General features: G+C 38.0%; 1 protein-coding gene across 7 annotated transcripts in view; it reads left to right on the top strand.

Moving 5' to 3' along the window:
- Positions 1-24,771, top strand: part of OSBPL1A (oxysterol binding protein like 1A) — a 208,648-nt gene that overhangs the window by 17,830 nt on the left and 166,047 nt on the right. For 6 of the 7 annotated variants that reach the window (XM_029219688.1, XM_029219679.1, XM_029219714.1 and 3 more), the window contains 3 exons: positions 416-501; positions 1,365-1,439; positions 22,100-22,211. In XM_029219688.1, coding sequence (XP_029075521.1) covers positions 416-501; positions 1,365-1,439; positions 22,100-22,211 — 273 coding nt within the window. Of the gene's footprint in view, positions 1-415; positions 502-1,364; positions 1,440-3,035; positions 3,051-22,099; positions 22,212-24,771 lie in introns of those variants that run through there. The other variant, XM_029219724.1, reaches the window with a different exon arrangement.

A 24,771-nucleotide genomic window follows, 5' to 3' on the forward strand; every position in this document is an offset into this window, starting at 1 on the left:
TTTCTGTCCACTCTCCTGACATGGGACAGGTTTTCAGCGAGAGGTGCTTTTCAGGAAATGCTGTGCCAAGAGACCCACGTGTTCGTTTGCTGATGGCAGGGTGGTTAGACACTCACTCGGCACCATAGAGCCGCAGGCCAGTTTGAATGTAACCCCCATCAAGTCTCCTTCCACCCTGTTAAGAGTGAGGACATCGAGTTAGGAAGGTGGCCGCAGAATCTGGGTCCTGTGAGTTCTGACCCATCTCACTCGGAACATGTATTACAGTTTCATGTCTCCTGCCTCTCACTCATCAGCAGTGCAGTGTGAAAGGGAGCCACCGGCCAATGTGTTGGAGCAGAGTATGAAGGAGAAATTATTTTATTGTTCAGTTACCTCAGGAACATCTAAAAATACCTCTTTCCTTTTTTTTTAGGAAGAAGTAAGTCTAATTTGGGCTGGACACCGCTTCATCTGGCCTGCTATTTTGGACATAGACAAGTGGTCCAGGATCTGTTAAAGGTATATGTGTGGCTTTAATTTTTAAATAAATAAAATATGGCTATTATGGAAATTATAAACATCTTGGAAAAGCCGTCTGGGCCATGATGCATAATGGCCTGTTCAAAGAAGTTGCTAATCACTTAATTGTTCTTGGCTAAATACATGAATTAGGGTAGCCTGACTAATTAAAATTCTGTTTTTTCAGTCGTTTGATTTTTACATCATTGACTTTTTAGAGTTGCAAAAATGGACATATGGATTAATGAAGATACTGTGTTGTTTTTTGAGCATAGTTAAAAAAATGACCAAAGCACATCCTTTGTAATTAAAAAATAATGTCAGACTCTCTTAGTGAGCATGCTGTAACTTAAGAACTCATATTTCTCAATTCTGTGATGAATAATTTTTCACACATACTGATATTTCTGAAATTGGGTTTCATCTTAAAATTGATCTGGTGGCCCCAAACCTGAAATCCAGGAGCTAAGGTGGCCCTTAAACCTCCAGCTCCTCCACCATTTAAATGGTGGCATCTTTTTCTTTTTTTCCCCTTAAACTCATTAAATTAAATTGGTGGAGAAAATGTGCTATTTTATTCAGAGACGGTTCTCCTTTTTTTTCAATATGAGTGTTTCTAAAGTAGAGCAAAGGGTATATAGATTTTTAAAGAAAAGTAGCTTTTTATTTTCTACCTATCAGGTAGATTTTTACTGTAAGCTTACTGTTTTACTGTGAACTGAACTTATTTTTAGTTGTGACAACCAGTCAATATTAACAATTATTTTAATTTTTTAAATATTTAATATATTTTTAGGGAACTGTTTTCACCTTTGTATATTTCTTGATATGTGGAAGATGCTTAAAACTTTCATGTTTACTAGGCTGGTGCAGAAGTAAATGTATTAAATGACATGGGAGACACGCCACTTCACCGGGCTGCCTTTACAGGACGAAAGGTGAAAAGCATTCTCTGTTCAATGTTTGCAAGTGAAATATTTGGAAGAGCAGTCACAAATGTTTTCTCCTTATAACCCTAGGAATAGCAACTGCAAAAAGCCACAAAAAATGTATAAACCAGCATTTTGGGTTAAAAGACCTCACGCTCTTAGTGATGGACAGTGAGGTCAAGTACGAAGGTCATGGAGACTCTACCCTCGTGTCCCTGATAGGAGCTCATTCAGTCTATGCTTGTGTCCTCCAGGGATGGGGAACTCCTGCACCTTCTTCATCTTCTTTTTATTTTTAAAACAGCTTTATTGGGGAATAATGTACATTGCATGAAACTCACCTGCCGTAAGTGTACATTTCAATGGGTTTTTTTTTATACATTTACACAGTTGTATGACCACAACCACAATCTAGTTTTGGGACATTTCCATTCCCCCAGAAAGTTTCCTCATGCCTGTTTGCATTCATTTCCTGCTTCTAGCCAAGCCTTAGGCTACCGCTGATTTACTTTCTGTTTCTAGATACTTGCTTTTTCTAGAAATTTCTTGTAAATGGGATCATACAAACATTTGTGTCTGACTTTTTTTTTTTTTTTTTGTAAAATATTTAAAAAATGTTTTTAATTAAAAAAAACTTTCCTCAAGTCACACAGGGATTTATTGACTCAGGGATGATTAGAACCCAGAGGTCTCCAGTGGACATGTTGGTATTCTGGTTCTGCTTTGAACCAGGCTCACCGTGAATAGATTATTCCTTTCACTGGAAGAGGTTTTCATAATAAAGGTTCCTTTCTCTTTATTTTGCATCGTTATATCCTTGATGAAAAACCGCATCCCCGGGCATCAGCCGCCAAAGCAGGCAGTTTCCTCTTTGAAACTTGTGTCTGACTTTTTAAATTTAGTATAATTTTGTTAAGGTTCATCCATGATGTAGCATGTATCAGTAATTTGTTCTTTTTATGGCTGAATGACATTCCATTGTATGGATATACCACATTTTTTAATCTATTCACTGTTCATTGGAAAGATTCTTTCCCCATTGTATTGCCTTGACACCTTTGTTGGAAATCAGTTGACCATAAATGTAAGGATTTATTTCTGGACTTTCTGTTCTCTTCTTTTGGTCTGTATTTTATCCTTGCACCAATAGCACACTGTCTTATTACATTACTTTGTAATTAATTTTTTAAAAAATATTTATTTATTTGGCTGCTCTGGGTCTTCGTTGCCACGTGCAGTGTCTTCGTTGCCACATGAGGTATCTTCATTGCAGTGTGCGGGACCTTTAGTTGCAGCATGCGGGATCTAGTTCCCTGACCAGGGGTCAAACCTGGGCCCCCTGCATTGGGAGTGCAGACAGAGTCTTAACTGCTGGACTGCCAGGGAATTCCCTGTAATTAAGTTTTGATATTGGGTAGTGTAAGTTCTCCAACCTGTGATCTTTTGAAAAATTATTTTGGCTATTGTCAGTCAAAAGTTTGTGTTTCCATGTAAATTTTAAGATTATTCTATTAATTTCTATAGAAACACCTGTTGGAATTTTGATAGAGATTGTGTTGTCTTGAACCTGCAGATCAATTTGGGAAGAAATGCCACTTTAACAACGTTGTCTTCCAGTCTGTGAGCATCAAATGCCTCTCCATTTATTTAGATCTTTAATTTCTTTCAGCAGTGTATTGAGGTTTTCAGTATACAGATCTTATTTGTTAAACTTCTATGCATTGTATTCTTTTTGGTGCTATTTTGAATGGAATTGTTCTCAATTTCTTGTTGCTATTATATAGAAAGACAGTGTTTATGTTGCTTTCCTATCTTGTGTCCTTGCTGAATTTGCTTTTTAGTTCTAGTAGGTTTTTGTTGATTCCGTAAGATTTTCTATATACCAGATCATATCGTCTGCAAAATAAAGACATTTATTGTACTTGCTTCCTTTCCAATCTGGATCCTTTTCCCCCTCTTTGTTTACTAGCTAGATTCTAGTATAGTGTTGAATAAATACAATGAGAGCAGAAATCTTTGCCTTATTTTTTGATCTTTGGGGAATAGCATCTAGTCTTTAACCAGTAAATATGATGTTAGTTGTAAGTTTCTCTTAGATGCCCTTTATTAGGTTGAGAAAGCTTTCTTGTATTTCTAGTCTATTGAGAGTTGTTTTTTTAAATCGTGAATGGGTGTCAGATGTTTTTCCTCTGTCTTTTGAGATGATCATGTGATTTTTGTTTATTAATCTATTAATATGGTATATTACATTAATTTGGAGATTTCAAGCCAACCTTGCATTCCTGTATAAATCCCACTTGGTATTGGTTAATAATCCTTTTTATATGTTGCTGGATTCTAGTATTTTCTTAAGGATTTTTTGGGTGTGTATTCACGAGAGGTACTGTTCTCTAGTTTTCTTGAGATGTGTGTGTCTGGCTTTGGTAACAGGGTAATACTGGCCTCGTAGAATGAAGTGAGAAGTGTTCTTTCCTCTTCTGTTTTCCGAAAGGCTTGTGAAAGATTATTACTTCCTTAAATATTTGATAAAATTCACCAGTGAAACCATCTGTGCTTAGACTTCCTGTGTGGAAAGATCTTAAATTACTAAATCAATTTAATTATTTAATATAGATCTGTTCAGAGTTTCTACTTCTCCCTGAGTCAGTTTCGGTTATTTTCTTTCTAGATATTTTTCCATTTCACCTAAGTTGTCTAATTTGTTGGCATAAGGTTGTTAATAATATTAATATTATTTTATAATTTTCCTTGTGGTTTCTTCTTTGACCCACAGGTATATATAGAAGTATCTTGTTTGCCAAATATTTGGAGATGTACCAAATTTGTTTCCATTATTGATTTCTAATTTAATTTCCCTTGTGGTCAGGTAACTTACTTTGAATTGTGTTTTGAAGAATGTATTTTAAATTCTTTTATAATGTATTAGGAATTATTTTACAGTATAGCATTTGATCTATCCTGGAGAATGTTTATTGAGTGCTTGAAAAAAATGTAGTCTACTTTGAGGTGGAGTATTCTATAAATGTAAATCAGGTTAAGTTAGTGATGGGGCTGTTCAGTTCTCTTACCCTTAACTGATTTTCTGCTTGTTTTATCGAATACTGAGAGTGAGGTATTGATGTCTCCAACTATGAATTCTTGAATTGTATATTTTTAATTTTGTCAGATTTTGCTTCATGAATTTTGTGGCTCTGTTAGGTGCATATCCATTTATAGTGGGATTATGTGGGATATGTTATATGGGATATGCCTTCCTGATGTGTATTGACCTTTTTTGTCATTATGAAATGCCTTTCTTTGCCTTCAGTAATATTTCTTACCAGAAAGTTTATTTTGTTTTATGTTAATATAGCCAATCTAGCTCTCTTATAGTTACTGGTTATATTATGTCTTTTCCTCTCCTTTTACATTCAACTTCCTTGTGTCTTTGAATCTAATGTGTGTTTGTTGTTGGCAGCATATAATTCAGTTGTATGTTTTTATCATCTGAAAATTTCTCCCTTTTGATTTAGTTTAGTCTAGTCACATTTAGTTGTTAATAACTTTGGATCTACGTCTTCTATTTGTACTTGTTTTCTATATGTCTCAGGTTTTTTGTTCCTTAGTTCCTCTTTTACTGCCTTCTCTGGTTTTTTACAAATATTCTTTGGTATTTTATCCCTTTGGATATTAAACTTTTTGGACATATTTATAATAGCTTTATACTTCTTATCTGCTAAATTCAACTTATGGGCCCATTAAAAGTCAGTTTCTATTACCTGCTTTTTTCAGACTGTGGGTCATACTTCCCTTTTTTTTGCCTGTCTCACAAGTTTTTTTTGAAAACTAGACATTGTATATAATATAATTTTAGCAACTCTGAATTCTGACTTTTTCCCCTTGAGGTTGTTATTATTATTTTTTATTAACTTGTCTGGGCTTCATCTGTGAAATATGGAATGTGTCTGGCCTACTGATATCTCTGCTCTTTTTTTTAAAAAAATTGTTTTAATGTTTTAGCGTAGTTTCTCTTATGTACTGGCTGTTTGCATCCCCCTGAAATGCATATGTTCAAATCCCAAAGTGATGGTATTAGGGATGGGGCCTTTGGGAGGTGATTAGGCCATGGTGATAGAGCCTTTGTGAATGAAATTACTTCCCTTATAAAGGAGACCCCAGAGAGCTCTCGTGCCCCTTCTGCCATGTGAGGACACAGTGAGAAGATGGCCATCTGTGAACCAGGAAGCAGGCTCTCACCAGACACCAGATCTTGTTGTGCCTTGATCTTGGTCTTCCCAGCCTCCGAAAATGTGAGAAGTAAATCATGTTTAAGCCACCCAATCTGTGGTGGTTTTGTTATGACACCCCAAATGGACTAAATTTCCTAGAGTTCAGCCCTGCATCTACATAGCTTAGTGGTCAGCCCGTATTTGGGTAGAGGTTTTGCCCGAATACTCAGAAGCATAGAGCTTTTCTACCTTCTGCTGATGGATCTGTGTGTAGGTTGGGGAGCACTGTCAGAGTTCAGCCATTCTCACTTCTGCTTCTACTTTCTGCAGGGCCTTCTCCTATTTCTCCTGCACAGTCAGCCAGGAATGTATGGGCAGCTTACCTTGTCCTTTTTTGGGTCTCTCATTTCCAGGCTGTTTTGCCATTTGCCCCATGTGGTGGGCATAATAATGGCCCTCCAGAGACATTCTCATCCTAGTCCCCAAAGCCTGTGGCTGTGTTAGCTTACATGACAAGGGGAAATTAAAGTTCCAGATGGAATTGAGGTTGCTGATCAGCAGACCTTAAAAGAGGAAAATTATTCTGGATTATCTGGTGGCCTCAGTGTAACCACAGAGGTCCTTAAAAGTGTGAGAGAGAGGCAGAAAAAGAGTCAGAATGAGAGGGAGATGTGCCTAGGAGAGAATGGTCGGAGAGAATGGTCGGAGAGAATGGTCAGAGAGATGCAATGTTTCTGGCTTGGAAAATGGAGAAAGGGGACCAAGGAATGTGGGCAGCCTCTGGAAAGTAGAAAAAGCAAGGAAATGAGTTCTCCTCTAGAGCTTCTGAAAGGAAAGCAGCCCTGCTGACACCTTGATTCTAGCCCAGTGGGACCCATTTTGGACTTCTGAAGTACAGAACTGTCAGATAATAAATCTGTGGTGTTTGAAGCTGCTGAGTTTGTGGTAATTTGTTATACCCCCGCCAGAAAGCAAATACACTCTAATGGGAAAAGGCGCCTCGTGCTGTAGGTTTTTCCATTTGTTTCCTACTGAATTTGCTACTTTTTTGCTCCAAATCAAGTCATTTCCCTCTGGCAAAGCTACTGGCTTTCATTGCCAGCCCTGGTTTGGTCAGACTTCTTGGAGAAGGGGGTTGGGGGTCGGGGTCGGGGTGTGTGTGGCCATAGCCTGTGGCTGGAAGGTTAAAGACTCGTGATCTTCCCTGAAGTTCTAGTTCCTGTTGAGTATGCCTCTCAATTTGTTGTCTTTAGTCGATAATCAGGACCATGATATGAGTAGTTTTGTAATTTTGTCCAATTTTATACTCTTTTTTCAGGATTACAGTTCACAGATCTCTTTATGCCACCATAGTCAAAAGTTGCTTCACCCCTCTTTCCTGATACTTTTTTTGATGATTTGAATGATCTGGTAAATTAACTATGACATAGGGTGTATTTCTTGTTTGTTGTGATTATTAACCATAGTCTAACATACTCCCTAAAGGTTATTTTATAATCCCATAATTGGGAGATTTATGTGCATTTATCACAAGTTCAAGAATGAATTTATACTTTTTATTCTAATGATTAGATTTAACCAATTTTCATATAAATTATTAATCAACCCAGTAAGTGTGTGCTAAGCATGTTTGAATTAGTACATTTCACACTGTTGGGTCTGTTTGTTCATATGTTGATACTTGTGGACCAGATATGGAGTCTCACTAAAGTTGAGAAAAAAATACCCATTATACTAAAAAAATAAAGGTAGTGGGTTAATTGCTGTGCTTGACTCTGGGGTCGGTGCAGGGGAGGCTCAAAAATGAGTTGCAAATAGTTTAATTTGCCTGACTCATACGTGAGCTACTTGCTATTTTCCTTTATAGCCTTGCACTTCTCATTCTTCTCTATGTACCTAGAGGAGTTCTTGACCCATTTTCACATGGCTCATGTCAACCCATTCTTGAAAGTGCAGCTCAAATGCTGTCTCCATAAATTCTTTCCTGACTTCCTGCAGCTGGAAGGCAGCTGTCCTTTTCCGGATTTCCCAAGAATATTACAAGCACTGTCATTCGTCTTCTACCTTGTATCATAGTTTACTGTTGTATGTGTCTTCACCACCACTAGATCATATTCATGTTGCTCCCAAGGAATTTATACATTTCACTTTTTTCTGTATCTTCCATGAGCACAAGTCTTACTGCATAATTACCATCTGTGTAATTACCTAGATCACTTACCTAGATCAAATCAAATCTACGCTCAGTTCTTTGCATATCTGGCTATTTTCTTCAACTTCGAACATAAGACCATGCTAAATGAGGCCTTAGTTTGATTTGAACATTAGCATACATATTATCGCTTGTATTAGAAAATAAGATTTAGCTGAAGCTAAATGGTTGTGCCACATAGGAAACGTTAAAAATGTGTGTGCTCAGTATCTAAACATGATTGAATTTTGCAAAAGTTTAATTTCTAATTGTACTCATGAAAGGAATCAAAGTATCCTGTTCTGATGTGATCTTTTACCATGAAGGTAATTTAAAATATGATAGGGTGGTGATTTAATAAATAGAATGATGAGTTGAAAAGGCATGTGGTTTGTTACAAAGCACTTTAAATTCTTATCCTTTCAAATAAATAAAATGCAGCTCCCAAAACTTTGAGGGACCTATGGGCTTTTCTTGGTCCATTAGCGACCCCTAGTGTTCTTTAATAAAAATTAATATACCAGAATTTTAAGATATTGTATTAATAAGCATTTGTTCCTTTATTTTTCAAATGCAGTTCAAATTCTGCAGTTTTTACATCTTCTATAATCAGTTGAAAATAGGGATAGTATAGTAAATAATTGGATTGTAGTACTGACCTTTGTTTCCACTTACTATCTTCTAGTGAGGCTGAGCATACATCTAAAATCAATGCTTCCTGTGTTCTGCGTCTCAGGAATTATGTCTCTCTCACCTGGCATCTAGAAGATACATATAATCCTGGGGTTTACATAAGCTTATCTATCTTGTTCCCTAGGATACAATTTCTCATGCTTACATATTGAATGCCTTCTATGAGTCGAGCACTGTCCAAACAACTTGACGTGTGTTATTTAATGGAACATGACACCCCTGAAATATAGGTATAAACATTACTATTTCTTGTAGGTTGGGCTTCAGAGGAAGCAGACCTAGATGGAGGTTAGTGTGCAACAGGCTTATCGAAGTGCTAAGGGGTCACACCTGTGGATGGAAGGGTGGCCAGAGGCTGGAGTCAAGCTGATGCTCCCAGAAGGAATGCACCTGCTGACCATGGGGGGCTCCTGTTGCTGTAGTTGACCTTGGGGCCACAACCAAATCATCTTCTCCCTCCTCTACTATCTGTTCTAGATTCCCCTTCCCCTTGGCTAGCACATCTGGTCTTCAGGGCTTACTTGGTGATGTGACTCAGGCCCTCAACCCTGGAGGCTCAACCCCTGGTTATCGTGCCCTTCTTAGGCCAGGGTTGTTACACTTGTCCATTTACTGTCAAAACTGGACAAGGGAACACCAAGCGACCCTTAAGTGCATCGTCTGCACACGAAATGTAGTCCTCCTTGTCCCCATTGTGAATACTACTCCTTTCTTCTGATGTTCAAGTTTAATTACCTCTGCTAAGGTGATGACTCTTCTTGCCTGCTGGTCCTTTGACAAAGGAGCCTGGTGTTCAGGCATCCTTTCTCATCTGGCATATGGATCAGAACATTATTCCTAGTTGTGGAATATGCTGCCCCCGAACCGGAAGACGCCATCCAGGCGTTGTGCTTCCTTCTGTTTCAGTGCAAGTTCTTTACTTTGGGGGCAATGTCCGGGCATTACCCAAACCACTGAACCCCTGAGAATTTATTGACATGACAAAGCTCCTGAATTGTAAGATTGCCCACCCTCTGGAGCATATGTATCTTATTAAAGCCTTCAACATTCCACTTCTTCTTGCTCATCTGGTTCTGTTAACAGGACATCATTGGACCAGGGTGAACCAGGGTGGTTTCTGCAGGTTGCCCAAATGGCTCTGAGGCAGAACTGTAAATGTAAATGTGTACTGTTGTGTGAATGCAAAGTGTTTTCCATCTTTTTTTTCCTAATGAGGATAGAGAAGAATATATTTGCCAGGTCAGTTGCTGTGTACTTAAGTAGTATTGACCTGCTCTAGCAAAGGTTTCATATCTGGCAGAGCTGCTAGAATTGGGGCTATTTGGTTGAGCTTGTGGGAGTCCACTGTCATCCTCCACGTTCCTTCTGGTTTTTGTAGCGGCAGAGTGGTGAATTAAATGGAAGTATAGTAGGGACCATCAGCCCTGCATACTTGGGTTTTTAAGGGTGGCACTGATTTCTGTCATTTCCCTGCATGTGGGATACTGGTTTTATTTATCCTGGCCAGGGTATGGGGGAGCGCAGATTTAGAGCCTTCCATCTGGCTGTCTTATACTGTAGACCAAGGAAGCGATGTGAGTGTTTGCCAACATGTCTATTCCAATTATACATTCAGGGACTGGGGCAGTGTCCTCTGGATGTGTTTGTGGACCCAGTGCCTACACTGTGAGCCAGATCTGGCCCAGGTTTTATTTATGATCTCACCCCTGTGCACGCCCCCTGTCTAACAGAGGGGCCAGATAACACTTGGAGTCTCTTGCATCTTGTACTTAATAATTTGTGAAATGTTTGGGTTTTCCCCTTTCCCTGGTATACAGCTACTTGAATAAATGGTCATTGGGGGGTGGTCTGAGAGATTCATGACTATACATTTGCTTTGGTGTTGCAGAATTTTCCCTTCCAGGATCTGGTCTCTCCTTCAATACGTAGTTCTAAGTCCAAAATTGACTCAGGCCCAGAAACTGGACAAGGTATCGTGGCTTTTATTGGGACAACTGTCTTTGGCTTCTGACCATCGTTGATTTCTTTTGATGGTACAAGTTGAGGTGTATTTGGAAAGTTCCTAGCAGCATGGACAAAGCAATGGCCCCCGTTATAGGTGTCAAAACGCCAGAAATGCCATTGCAGACAATTGAAGGTTTTAAATAAGCAGGCAGGCTGGATTGAATATGGATCATACCAGATAATTTTGTGCCATGGAGGGGCCTAAAGGCTACATCATCTACCAAAGCACCGAAAAATCGCTGGTGGAAAAGGTCCTAACATCACTGAGAAACTGTTTCCATGTCCTCTGAGGTCTAGGGCTGCCATCTGGAAATGCCATTGCGGACCTGCTTCACTGATAGCAAAGGGGGTACGGGGGATGTCATAGGACCCTAAAACAGTAGAGGCCTGGAGGTGGCACTTAAACATCAGAAGCCAGGCGGCTGCAATTATGGTAATGAATGAGTGAGTTCAGAGGATCAAGGTCGAGAAGGCTGACCTGCAGAGAGTTATGGAAATGGTTAGCAGAACACGGCATTCGTGAGGGCAAATTACATGCGCAAATGGTAGCAGATACTGTTTTCATGATCCTTTTTTTTTCCTTTTTTTATTCTTTTTTGCTAGATTCAGGAAGTACTTCATATAAATTCTTGAATAACTTATTATACATTTGTCAGACTGATACTGTCCCACAGCCATGGGTGCTCAGTTCTATTTCTTCTCCCCACTCCTTTTCCCCTTTTCCGACTGCCTCCCCACTCCCTTCCACTTTCTCTCTTAGTGTTTAGCTAATGTCTGTTGGCCTGTCTTCAAGTTTACTGATTCTTTCCTCAGCTGTGCTCTGATGTCTACTGATGAGACCATTGAAGGCATTCTTTACCTCATTTCTAGCATTTTTCTTTGACTCTATCTTATAGTTTCCACTTCTCAGCTGAAGTTCTCCATCTCATCATATATGTTGTCTACCTTGTCCACTAGACCTTTTAACGTAACAAAGTTCTCTATCCGACCATTCCAACATCTTGATCATTTCTTTGTCATTCTGTTAACCACTTTGTCTCTTGACAGTGGATTGCTTTTCTTGCTTTTTGTGTGTCTGGTAATTTTTTATGGAATGTTAAACATTGTGTATAAGACAGTAGAGACAGAGGTAAATAGTACAGGTATCCTTACTGTGCTTTGCTATATTGCACTTCAGATAATGCATTTTTTACAAATTTAAGTTTTGTAGCAACCCATTGAGCAAGTCTGTTTTTCCAACAGCATTTGCTCACTTTGTGTCTCTCTCACATTTTGGTAATTCTCGTAATATTTCAAATTTTTTCATTATATTTGTTATGGTGATCTGTGATCAGTGGTGTTTGTTACTATTACAAAAAGATTACAACTTGCTGAAGCCTCATGATGGTTAGCATATTTTAGCAATTAAGTATTTTTTAATTAAGGTATGTACATTATTTTTTTAGACATAATGCTATTGCACGCTTAATAAACTACAGTATAGTGTAAACATACCTTTTGTATGCACTGGGAACCAAAAACTTAATGTGATTTGCTTTACTGCAATACTTGCTTTATTGCAGTGGTCTGAACTGAACCCGCAATATCTCTGAGGTGTGCCTGTAACTGGAATTTTGTACCTTTTGACCACCTTCATCCAATTCCTCCACCCCTAACCTCCAGCCTTTGGTAACCACAAATCTGACCTCTTACTATGAGCTTGGGTTTTTAATTTTTTTATATTCCATATATAAGTGAGATCATATGGTATTTGTCTTTCTCTGTCTTGTTTCATTTAGTATAGTGCCCTTGGGATCCATCCATGTTTTTGGAAATGGGAGGATTTCCTTCTTTTTATGGCTGAATAGTATTCCATTGTGTGTGTGTGTGTGTGTGTGTGTGTGTGTGTGTGTGTGTATATACATACATATATATACACAACACACGCCATATTTTCTTTATCCATTCATTGGTCAGGGGACACTTAGGTTGTTTCCATGTTTTGGTTATTATAAATAATGCTGCAATGAACATGGGGGTGCAGATATCTTTTCAGGTCAGTGTTTCTTTTCTTTCCCTTTTTTGGTTTTACACTCAGAAGTGGAATTGCTGGATCTATGGTAGTCCAATTTTTATTTTCTTGAGGAACCTCTTTACTGTTTTCCATAATAGCTGTACCAGTCTACAGTGCCACCAACATCAAGTGTTGCCTTTTCTCCACATCTTCACCAGCATTTGTTGTCTGTTGTCTTTATGGTGATAGCTGTTTTAACATGTGTGAGGTGAGATCTCATAGTGGTTTTGATTTGCATTTCCCTAATGATTAGTGATGTTGAGTGCCATTTTAGGTACCTGGGCCATTTGAATATCTTCTCTGGAAGAATGTCTATTTAGATCCTTTGCCCATTTTAAAATTGGATCATTTGTCTTTCTGCTATTGAGTTGTATTAGTTCTTTATATATTTTGGATGTTAACTACTTATCAGATGTATGATTTACAAATATTTTGTTGCATTTTCTATGTTGCCTTTCCTTTTTTATGATGGTTTTCTTTGCTGTGCAGAAGCTTTTAGTTTGATATAGTCCCAGTTGATTTTTGCTTTTGTTGCCTTTGCTTTACATGTCATATCCAAAACATTGTTGCCAAGACCCATGTTAAGGAGCTTTTTTCTATGTTTTCTTCTAGGAGTTTTATGGTTTCAGGTCTTACATTTATATCTTTAATTCATTTTGAGTTAACCCTAACCCTAACTTTTGTGAGCAGTGTAGGATAAGGGTCTAGTTTCATTCTTTTATGAGTGAATACCCAATTTCCCCAGCATCACTTATTGAAGAGATTGTCTTTTTTTCATTAAGTATTCGTGACCCCTTTGTCAAAGATCAGTTGATCATATATGCATGGGTTTATTTCTGGGCTCTTGATTCTGTTCCTTTTGTCTCTGTGTCCGTTTTTATGTGAGTACCATACTGTTTTGATTACCATTAGCTGGAAATCAAGTATGATGCCTCCTGTTTTGTTCTTTCTCAGAATTGCTTTGGGGTCTTCAGTGGTTCCAAATAAATTTTTGGATTATTTGTTCTATTTCTGTAAAAAAAAAAAAAAAAAAAGCCATTAGAATCTTGATAGGGATTGCATTAAATCTATAGGTGGTTTTGAGTAGCATGGACATTTTAACAATATTAATTCTTCCAATTCATGAACACAGGATATATTTTCATTTATTTGTGTCCTCTTCAGTTTCTTTCATAATTGTCTTGTGGTTTTCAGTGTAGAGATGTTTCACTTCCTTGGTTAAATTTATTCCTAAGTATTTTATTGTTTTTGATGGTATTGTAAATGGGATTGTTTTCTTTCTTTTGCAGATAATTTATAGTTAGTGTATAGAAACGCTGCTGATTTTTGTGTGTTAATTTTGTATGCTGCAACTTTACTGAATTCACTGAGTAGGTCCTACAGCTTTTGGTGGACTTTTTAGGGTTTTCTATATATAAAATCATGTCATGTGCAAATAGAGACAATTTTACTTCATTCTTTGCGATTCTGATGACTTTTTTCTTTTTCTTGCCTGATTGCTTTGGCTAGGACTTCCAGTACTGTGTTGAATAGGAGTGATGAGAGTAGGCACCCTTGTGATGAGGGAAAGTTTTCAGCGTTCTACTGTTGAATATAATGTTAGCCATTGGCTTCTCATATGGCCTTTATTATGTTGAGGTACATTCCTTCTCTACCTAATTTGTTGAGACTTTTTATCCTGAATGAATGTTGAAACCTGTCAAATGCTTTTTCTGCATATGTTGAGATGATTATATGATTTTTTTCTTTCATTCTATTAATGTTTGGCAGTTCCCATCTTTTTCCCACACCTGTTCGAGGTGAGCCCATGCTTGCTTTGAAGCAATTTCCTTAGATTTCAGACTAGTTGGTTGCCCTGCCATCCTAATTCTCTGGGTTCAAGAAAAGTATAGTTCTGTAGATTACCTGTTTTTTCCCCTTGTTACTAGAGTGGGAGTGACTTTCAGCTTTCTAAATGCTAGGTGGAATCTGGAAGTCCCAATTAATTTTTTTAAAATTTATTTATTTATTGATTGATTTTTGGCTGCATTGGGTCTTCATTGCTGCACGTGGACTTTCTCTAGTTGTGGCAAGCAGGGGCTACTCTTCATTATGGTGCGTAGGCCTCTCATTGTGGTGACTTCTCTTGTTGCGGACCACAGGCTCTAGGCGCGTGGGCTTCAGTAGTTGTGGCATGTGGGCTTCAGTAGTTGTGGCTTGCGGGCTCTAGAGCACAGGCTCAGTAGTTGTGGCAAATGGGCTTAGTTGCTACACCACATGTGGGATCTTCCTGGCCCAGGGCTCAAACCCGTGTCCCCTGCATTGGTAGGCGGATTCTTAACCACTGTGCCACCAGGGAAGCCCAGTCCCAATTAACTTATGAAACAGGCTTTTCTTGTGGTAATTTCGGAGACATTGCTAGTTCTGAAGTGTTAGTTAAGTTGAACATATGTCTCTGCCTTACATATTTCAGCTACTATTTAGCAGTGTCTTAGGAATTTTTAAGACTTTTTTCTTAGTGAGGTGTTTCTTGAAAAGAAATTCTGTGTATGTGCCTGTGCATGTGTTTCTTTTTTTTTAAATTTTTATTGAAGTGTAGTTTCTTTACAATGTTGTGTTAGCTATACATATACATATATCCCCTCTTTTTTGGATTTCCTTCCCATTTAGGTCACCACAGAGTACTGAGTAGAGTTCCCTGTGCTATATGGTATGTTCTCATTAGTTATCTATTTTATACCTAGTATCAATAGTGTATATATGTCAGTCCCAATCTCCCAATTCATCCCATCGCCTCCCCTATCCCCTTCGGTATCCATACGTTTCCTTTCCCCCTTGGTATCCATGTTTGTTCTCTATGTCTGTGTCTCTATTTCTGCTTTGCAAATAAGATCATCTGTACCATTTTTCTAGATTCCACATATATGCTTTAATATACAATATTTGTTTTTCTCTTTCTGACTTACTTCACTCTGTATGACAGACACACGTGCATGTGTATTTCATTTTAGATGTCAAGTGATATTCTGAGACTTACAATGAAAAACTGATGACCTTTGCTCCACGCCTGCCCACTCTGAGTCACACTTTCCTAGAGGCAACCATGTTATTATTTTCAGCTGTTACTTCAGTTTTTTTTTAACTTTCATGTTTCTAAATAATATACTTATGTCACTGATTCTTGTTTTTTGTTGTGTTTGTTTTTTTTTTTTAATTTTAGGTTTTCTATTGGCTTACTTCTGGAAGATAAGCATTTGATTATTTGTTTCTCCCTGCCTTAATCCCCACTAAAACCTCATTCTCATTCTCTTAATCTGCAGCTAGATTCTGGTTAAATAAATACTGAGTGTCCATTATTATGACTATGCTAGCTTGAGCCACTTAGGGTCCTGTGTTTTTCTTTTTTTTGTACTGTCTTTGAATATAGTCATATACATCATGAATGACCACTTCTTGGAGATAGCTCTCCTGATTCCCCGTGTCCTCTTGCTCTTGAAGAGACCTTGTGGGCAAGGAGACCTACTCTGAGCAAGATGCTTGTCCTTATTCTGATTTTTTATAAAATATTATTAAAATGTGTCTACACTTCCTTTTTCAACTTCCTTAGCACCTGATTATTTTGATCCTTTGTAGTCTGGGTCCTGACTGTACCTGTTAACTGAATGTTTTCCTAAAGTTCCTCAGTGGTTTACTATTTTTAAGGTTTCTGTTTTCCATAGCTGCACTCCAACAGAGCTGATCTCTCTGGGAAGAGGCACCACACGGTCTGTTTCTACTGCTGCCTCTTTGGCTGCTTTTCTGATTCCTATCTGTTTGTGCTTGTTCATTTTCCTTACCTTTCATTGTAGGTGTTCCTCTGTTTGTTTTTTTTTAAACCATTCTTCTCTTTTCTCTTGAAACTGTCCCCCTGAGAAACCCATACACTCTTTTTTTTTTTTTTGAGGTACGCGGGCCTCTCACTGTTGTGGCCTCTCCCTGTTGTGGCCTCTCCCGTTGCGGAGCACAGGCTCCGGACGCGCAAGCTCAGCGGCCATGGCTCACGGGCCCAGCCGCTCCACGGCATGTGGGATCTTCCCGGACCGGGGCACGAACCCGTGTCCCCTGCATTGGCAGGCGGACTCTCAACCGCTGCGCCACCAGGGAAGCCCCCATCCACTCTTAAGGCTTCATTATTTCTCCTGGGGGATTATTTGGAAATCTGTATTTTGACCTCATACTTCCTTCCAGGTGTCCAAGTCTTCTGTTTAGCTGCATGTTTTGGCTCCTTACTCGCCACTCAGATATCTGGAATTTCATGTTTCTAAAATGGGACTCCTCTTCCTTCACACGAGCTCCTTATGCAGTATATTTGTATTGGTCATTGAAGTACTTGTCCCTTTAAATCCTCCTTTTTACTGTCTCTGCTTGAGAACATATTCATTGCTTTTTACCTGGACTGCTCTGTCTCCCAATGGCTTTTTTTTTTTTTTTCTAATCTCTCAATTCCACCATGTCCAGGGATGTCCCAGTCAGTATCCTGATCTCAGCTCTGATTTTTGTCAGCACTTTCTCAGATCTCTTCAGTATTCATTACCTAAGTGTTTTCCCTGACAGGTGGAGGACCTTGTACAATGTAAGGGCTTAAGTATGTTAAGTGAATAGTTAGTAAGAATGTGGAGAGTTGGCAGAAAGTTCAGAGGAGAGCCACATATTCAGTTGATGCAAGGAGAACTTGTGAGGGAAAAGTGGTTGGAGCTGGAATTTTGTGTAAAAGCACCAGGGAGTTCTCAGGACTAGATTAGGAATTCTAGATCCTGAGGGATGAAGAGGAAGATGACAACTAATCCTTTGGTATGTGTACAAACTGTTAAAGGGGGCGGGATGGTCTTTTTTTTTTTTTTACATATAATTTTTTATTTATTTTTGGCTGCGTTGGGTCTTCGTTGCTGCGCGCGGGATTTCTCTAGCTGTGTTGAGCAGGGACGTTGCAGTGCGTGGTCTTCTCATTGAGGTGGCTTCTTTTGTGGATCACAGGCCCTAGAGCACGCAGGCTTCAGTAGTTGTGGCTTGCGGGCTCTAGAGCTCAGGCTCAGTAGCTGTGGCACACGGGCTTAGTTCCCCCGCGGCATGTGGGACCTTCCCAGACCAGGGCTTGAACCCGTGTCCCCTGCATTGGCAGGCGGATTCTTAACCACTGTGCCACCAGGGAAGTCCTGGCAGGATGATCTTTAATTTTGGCATAGAGAAGCACAGTTCGGCTTAAAAACGTTTTTTCTAAACATAATACTGCAACAGACCTTTGAAGAAAGTTAAAACCTCTTCTACCCACTGAGGTATTAAAAATCAGTGGTGAGCTCTCTGTTTGGGTGTTTCATTCATGTTCCTCGAGTTAGACATCCAGCCACTGGTCTCTTCAGGTGCCTTCTATTTTCTAATTCTGATTTAATGAATAAAAACTTCTGATGATGATTTCCCCTGCCTGAGCGCTTGTATTTAAATGCTTAACATACAAGTTGCTGGACCCCATCCCCGGCATTTCTGATTCAGTGGGTCTGAGATGGGGCTTGAGAACTTGCCTTTCTGCCAATTTCATGGGTGATGCTGATGCTACATACAGGTCGGTCTGGGGACCACACCCTGAGAATTTTTGCTCTTAATCTTCTTCACAGGGTGGACAGGTGTTTTTTGTAACTTGCAGTCTGATAGTCATTCCTCTGGAACCTTTAAGAGGTGTCCCTTCCCTTCAGGACAGTCTGAACCCCTGAGATTGCATATAGCAACTCTGAAAGTCTGCCCTATTTCCCCCTGTAGCCTGTTGCCACATAATCGAAGCATATTCTCTTTTCTTAAAGGTACCTCTCTACCTCTGTGCATACCATTCCCTCTGCCCATTTTCTGTAGTCCAGCCCTTTGAGGATTTATGTCAGCCAGGTTCCACATTAATTCTTATACCTTCCTGAAACTCAAATCAGGACAATTAATTACTAGAACACTGTACAGTTGCAAAGATGGTATAAAACAACTAGATGAGGTAGGTTGAGAAATAACATTCCTTAACTCGAATGTGCCATGTGGTGCCAAATTTGAATATCTCTACTGTCTTTTTATAGGCACTTTATTGAGATCTAGTTTACATACTATACAAGTCACCCATGTACAATTCAGTAGTTCAGGTATGTTGACTTGTGCAACTATCAACATAATTTTAGAACATTTGGATCATCCCAGAAAGAAATCTTGTACTCATGAGCTGTCATTCCCTATTACCCCTTCCCCCCAGGCCCTGGCAACCACTAATCTACTGTCTGTATAGATTTACCTATTCTAGACATTTCATATAAATGGAAGCGTATAATACATGGTTTTCTGTGACTGGCTTCTTTTAACATAATGTTTTCAAGGCTCATCCATGATTATAATATATATCAGTACTTCATTCTTTTTTATTGCCCAATAATATTCCATTGTATGGACATACCACATTTTATTTATCCAACTATCAGTTGATGGACATTTAGGTTGTTTTCACTTTTGGGATATTATGAATAATGCTGCTTTGAACACTCATGTGCAAGATTTTTGTCGTGGACATATGTTTTCATTTCTCTTTGGTATGTACCTAGGAGTGGAATTGCTGCACCACTTGGCATTGCTCTGTTTAGTATTTTGCAGAGCTGCCAAACTGATTACCAAAGCACCTGCACCGTTTTACATTCCCACGAGCATTGCATGAAGGTTTCAGTTTCTCCACATCCTCATCACACTTGTTATTGTCAGTCTTCTTCATTTTAGGCATCCTGAGGGTTGTGAAATGGTATCTCATTTGGTTTTGATTTGCATTTCCGTAATGATTAGTGATGTTGAACATCTGTTCATATGCTTATTGGCCATTTTTCTTTGGAAAAATGTCTATTGAATCCTTTGCCCATTTATTTAAATTTTTTGTATTTGAAAGGCAAATTTGTAGAGTAGTTTCAGGTTCACAGCAAGATTGAGGGGAAGATACAGATTTCCCGCGTATGCCCTCCTCCACACATGCATGGTCTCTCCCATTATCAGCATGCTCCACCAGAGTGGTTCGTTTTTGTTTCTTTGTTAAAACAAGTGATGAACCTACATTGACACATCATAAGCACCCAAAGTCCATAGTTTACTTTAGCATTCACTCTTGTTGTTGTATGTTCTTTGGGTTTAGACAAAATGTTTAATGATACGTGTCTATCATTATAATATCGTATAGAGTATTTTCACTGCCCTAAAAATCCTTTGTGCTCCACCTGTTCATCCTTCCTCCCACCCAAATCCCTGGCAACTACTGATCTTTCTACTTTTCCATAGTTTAGCCTTTTCCAGAACGTCACATAGTTCCATATGTATGTCACATACATACAGTATGTAGCCTTTTCAGATTCTTTGCCCATTTTTAAAATCGGATAGTTTGGTGGTGGTGGTGTTTTTGAGTTTGGGGAGTTATTTACATGTTCTGGATATAAATCCTAGATCAGATACCCGATTTGCAAATATTTTTTCCCACTCTGGATTGCCTTTTCACTCTCTTGATAGTGCTTTGTTGTACAGAGTTTTTAATTTTGATGTAGTCCAATTTCTTTCTTTTTTTTTAACCTATGCTTTTGGTGTCATATTCCAAGAAATGACTGCTATGAAGCTTTTCTCTTATGTTTTCTTCTAAGATTTTTGTTTTAGGTTTTCTATTAGGTCTTTCATCCTAATAGAGTTAATTTTGGTATGTGGTGTAAAGTATACAGGTCCAACTTTATTTGTTTGCATGTGAATGTCCAGTTTTCCCAGCACCATTTGTTGAAGAGACTGTCCTTTCCCCTTCAAATGATCTTGAAAATCATTTGAACAAATATGTGAGAGTTTATTTCTGGGCTCTCTTTTCTATTCCATTGGTCTCTGTGTCTATCTTTATGTCATTATTGCACTGTTTTGATTACTTTATCTTTGAGGTAAGTTTTGAAATCTGGAAGTGTGAGATCTCCAACTTTGTTCTTCTTTTTCATTACTGTTTTGTCTATTTGGGATCTCTAGAGATTCATTGTGAATTTTATGATAGGATTTTCTGTTTCTGGAAAAAACATCATTGGGATTTGTTAGGGATTGCATTGAATCTGTAGATTGCTTTGGGTAGTGTTCACATCTCAACAATATTAAGTCTTCCCATTCATGATCACTAGATGTCTTCCCACTTATTTATATCTTCTTTAATTTCTTTGAGCTATATTTCATAGTTTTAGTGTACAAGTCTTTCACCTCCATGGTTAAGTTTATTCTTAAGCATTTTATTCTTTTTGTTGCCATTGTAAATGGAATTGTTTTTCTTAATTTCCTTTTCTGATTGCGCTTCCTTATCTTTGACCATTTTTTCAATTGGGTTGTCTTTTTGTTGAATTGTAAAAGTTCTTTATATATTCTGGATACAATTTCCTTATCAGATATATGATTTATAAATACTTTCTATCATTCTGTGGGTTTTTCTACTTTCTTTACTAATATGAACTGTTTACATAAACTATGAAAACACTTCTTCCAAAATGTTACCTTTAAAATGATAGGAAATGCTAAGATATTTTATAAGAATTTATTAAAATATTAGACTTCTTAGCAGTTTTTCTATTTGTAAAATGCGGTAGTACATTTTATAGAATAATATTCAGTGAAAAGTATGTTTATAGACACTATAACATCCTGGAAACTGATGTATTAGGCAAAAGGAGTATAACTTAAGCAATTATGTCATAAATAAAATTATGTTAAAAAAATCTCAAACTTATGCAAGGGAAAAATGATCAGAAAGAGACCCTCCAAAATGTTTGTAGTGGTCATGGAGTGACTAGGACAATGAGTATTTTGTTTTCTTCCTGTCTGTGTTTAGATATGTATTTAAACATTTTTTACTATAAAAATTCCTAAAAGAGCTGTTAGCCACTTAGAGTAAATATGAATGATGTAGCTTATGCTCCGTTGTTGAATATTGACTTCAGGAGATCATTTGATTCATTATAAAGCATCCCTTTGATAGTGTTGTATCCTGTCAGTCTATATCACTTCAGAAAATAATGTCCTATTTATTATAAACATCATAATTAATTTTTAAAAAATCTAAGTCTGTAGAGGAAATTATTTTGTTTTCAACATTTCTTGGAGGAATAATGTTAAATGAATGTATTATCTGCTCTAATTATCTAATTTAAATTACTAATTTAAATAATGGCTTTGTTAACTCATATTTAGTTTTGACCGCATGAATCAACTTGGTAAAATAACCGGGTACTTTACTTTAAAAATCAATTACAGAGGTTGTCCGTTTAATTGTGGATTGGCAACTGTTAGGCAGTCCATCAGTCATTACTACAATTAGTTGAATTGTAGTAGTCAATTTAAGTGAATACTAAGGAACCACAATAATGCAGACAGAACTGAAGTGATATAAAGATTCCTACCTAGTCATTCTTTCTATTGTAGAAGAAACTCAGTAGTAATTAGTAATTTGAAAAAGGGCTATAATATAATAAAGTGTATAATTTCTCTGCTTTTTTAGGAGTTGGTAATGCTTCTTTTAGAATATAATGCTCATACTACTGTTGTTAATGGGAATGGACAGACAGCAAAGGAAGTCACTCATGACAAAGAAATCAGAAACATGCTTGAAGGTAAATATTATGGATCTTAATCTAAACAGCATTTATTTTCGTTATAGACACGGTCCAGAATAGAAGTAGAAATGGCTTCTGAGGTGCCAAAATAGATGACACCAAGCCTGTGGTCTAAAGATAATGTAATTTGCAAGTCACTGATTAGACATAAAACTATATGAGAGTTTCCGCAGAGCTTTTAAATTCTTTATATAAGATTATGGCGAGTTTTAAAAATCAAATCTCCAACAAAATTAAAAGTAGAAATTAGAGACATGAGGGAGTATGGCTGAAAGGCTGCAGAAGCATGATAATGAAGGAATACAGAGCGCAGGACAGGGAAACTATAAGAGGTGTAGCTACTGGGAGTCATTTGATATTGGGGAAGATAGCTCTGGCCGGCTCCATTACCCTGAGGGCTTCATTGTAGTACAGCAGCCAACAGTAAATTCTTCATGGATCAGCTTCATTGTTAGATGAACTTCAAAGATTCAGTTACGTTTAAGAAGACAGATTAGGGATTTCTCTAAAAATAGTTTAAAACAAAAATACTTTGATGCTTACATTGGGAAGCGTTCATTTGTTAGGATTATCCCCCAAATATCCAGGGCTTTGGCTGTAATTATTTTTTTGGTAGTATTTCTATAGTAGAGAAGAGAAGATTACATTTTTTTAAATTAATTAATTTATTTGGCTGCGTTGGGTCTTCGTTGCGGCACATGGGCTTCTCTCTAGTTGTGGCATGTGGGCTCTAGAGCGCGTGGGCTTAGTTGCCCCGCGGCATGTGGGATCTTAGTTCCCTGACCAGGGATTGAACGCGTGTCCCCTGCATTGGAAGGCAGATTCTTAACCACTGGACCATCAGGGATGTCCCTGAGAAGAGAAGATTTCTTAATTACTACTTTATGAATAAAGGTATTGAATTAGAGTTTCAGTTTCACACACATCCTTTGTTTCTTTCCTTTGCAATTCAGAGAAGGGCAAGATAATTTTGTACTTCAAGGGTGTTGATTTATTTGTTATTAGTATTTTTATCTATGTACGAAGCAAGGTCTTGCTTTTTATTACTTTCCAGTTGACCTTGAAACCTAAAATCTCCCTTGTTTCTTTAGTTACAAGATACTGTCTGCTTGTCAGACACCTTTAGATCAACGTCTCTACTCGCTCTTGCATTTAAAATGAACCCTCTCATTTTCAATAAACAAATCAACACATAACATCTTCTGTAAGGCTCAGTATTATGTGATTTTGAGGAGATTGATCATATTATATGTCATCCCTGCCCTTTAATAAATTATGATCTAATTGGGAGGATTAGGTACTGTCTTTGATCCTGTTCTATTATTTTATTTGTAATAAGATGAGAACCCAGAACTGACGTTCTACTGACAGACTGGGATGTTGGGTTCACCTGACAAGTTGACATTTAATGGGGCTAGCTGTAAAGACATGCATAAGTACCCACTCTCACAGCCACCAAAACCCAACTGTGCTAAGGACAAGGGCTTAGTTGACTTGATGGGCACTTATGATTTATCAGCTACAGTATGGTCCTAGCTGGGGTAATAGAAGTAGAAATAGAGATTTTGCTCTGATGAGATCACCTTAGCCAGGTGTGATATCATTTGTGGATAGTGCATTAAATGGATCAGACTGCAGGGAGTACATCCACAACCCACCAAGACCACAGGTAGACCAGAAACCCAATTGTAGGGTAATGCATGTAGAGACAGGAAATGTTTCACCCCAGAAAGACAGATATCAGTAGACACAACAGAATCATGTTTGAGTATCTTAAGAACTGTTATATTGGAAGAGGGGTATTCTTGTTTGAGGCCGACCAGGGCCAGTTGACGATCCACTTGATGGCATGCCAGGGAGTTTATCTTTGGGTCCAGTGTATTATAATAATGGCTTGGGTTGCCTTGAAAGGTGTAGTGAGTTTCCCATGATTAGAAGTGTTTGGAAGAGGGTAGATTTCTACTTGTCAGGCACTAGAGAGGACTAGTGTACCTTCTTCTACATATCGTTTGACTTTTTTTTATTTTGAGAAATATCCAACCTATGGGAAAGTTTCAAGAATAGTACAACAAACACTTGTATATCTGCACTTAGTCACCAGTCATTAACATTTTGCCACATCTGGTTTACCTTTTTATATATTATTTAATGTTATTTATTTACTTTTAATTTTTTTTTTGTGGTGCTATTAGGGAATAATTTGCAAACATAATGATACTTTAGCCCTAAGTACTTCAGTATGTATCTCCTAAGAACAAGGATGTTTCCTGATATAATCACAATATAGTGATCAATTTCATGAGCTTTAACATCATTATCACAAGATCGCTGTTGTAGAATGCCCCTCAATTTGGGCTTTTCTTGTCTCATGTAATTGATTCAGGGTATACTCATTTTGCCATAGGTTGTACTTGGCATAGGATAAGGTTTTATGCTTTATACCAGTGCATATTAGGAGGTACATGATGTCATTCTGTTCCATTACTGGTGAAATTATCTCTGATCACTACGTGGTCCACTGTTAAGCTACCTTCCCCCTTTTGTAATTAATAAATAA

This window comes from Monodon monoceros, unplaced genomic scaffold, assembly GCF_005190385.1.
Source record: "Monodon monoceros isolate NGI ecotype Baffin Bay Population unplaced genomic scaffold, NGI_Narwhal_1 Super_Scaffold_1, whole genome shotgun sequence".
NCBI classification, from domain to species: domain Eukaryota; kingdom Metazoa; phylum Chordata; class Mammalia; order Artiodactyla; family Monodontidae; genus Monodon; species Monodon monoceros.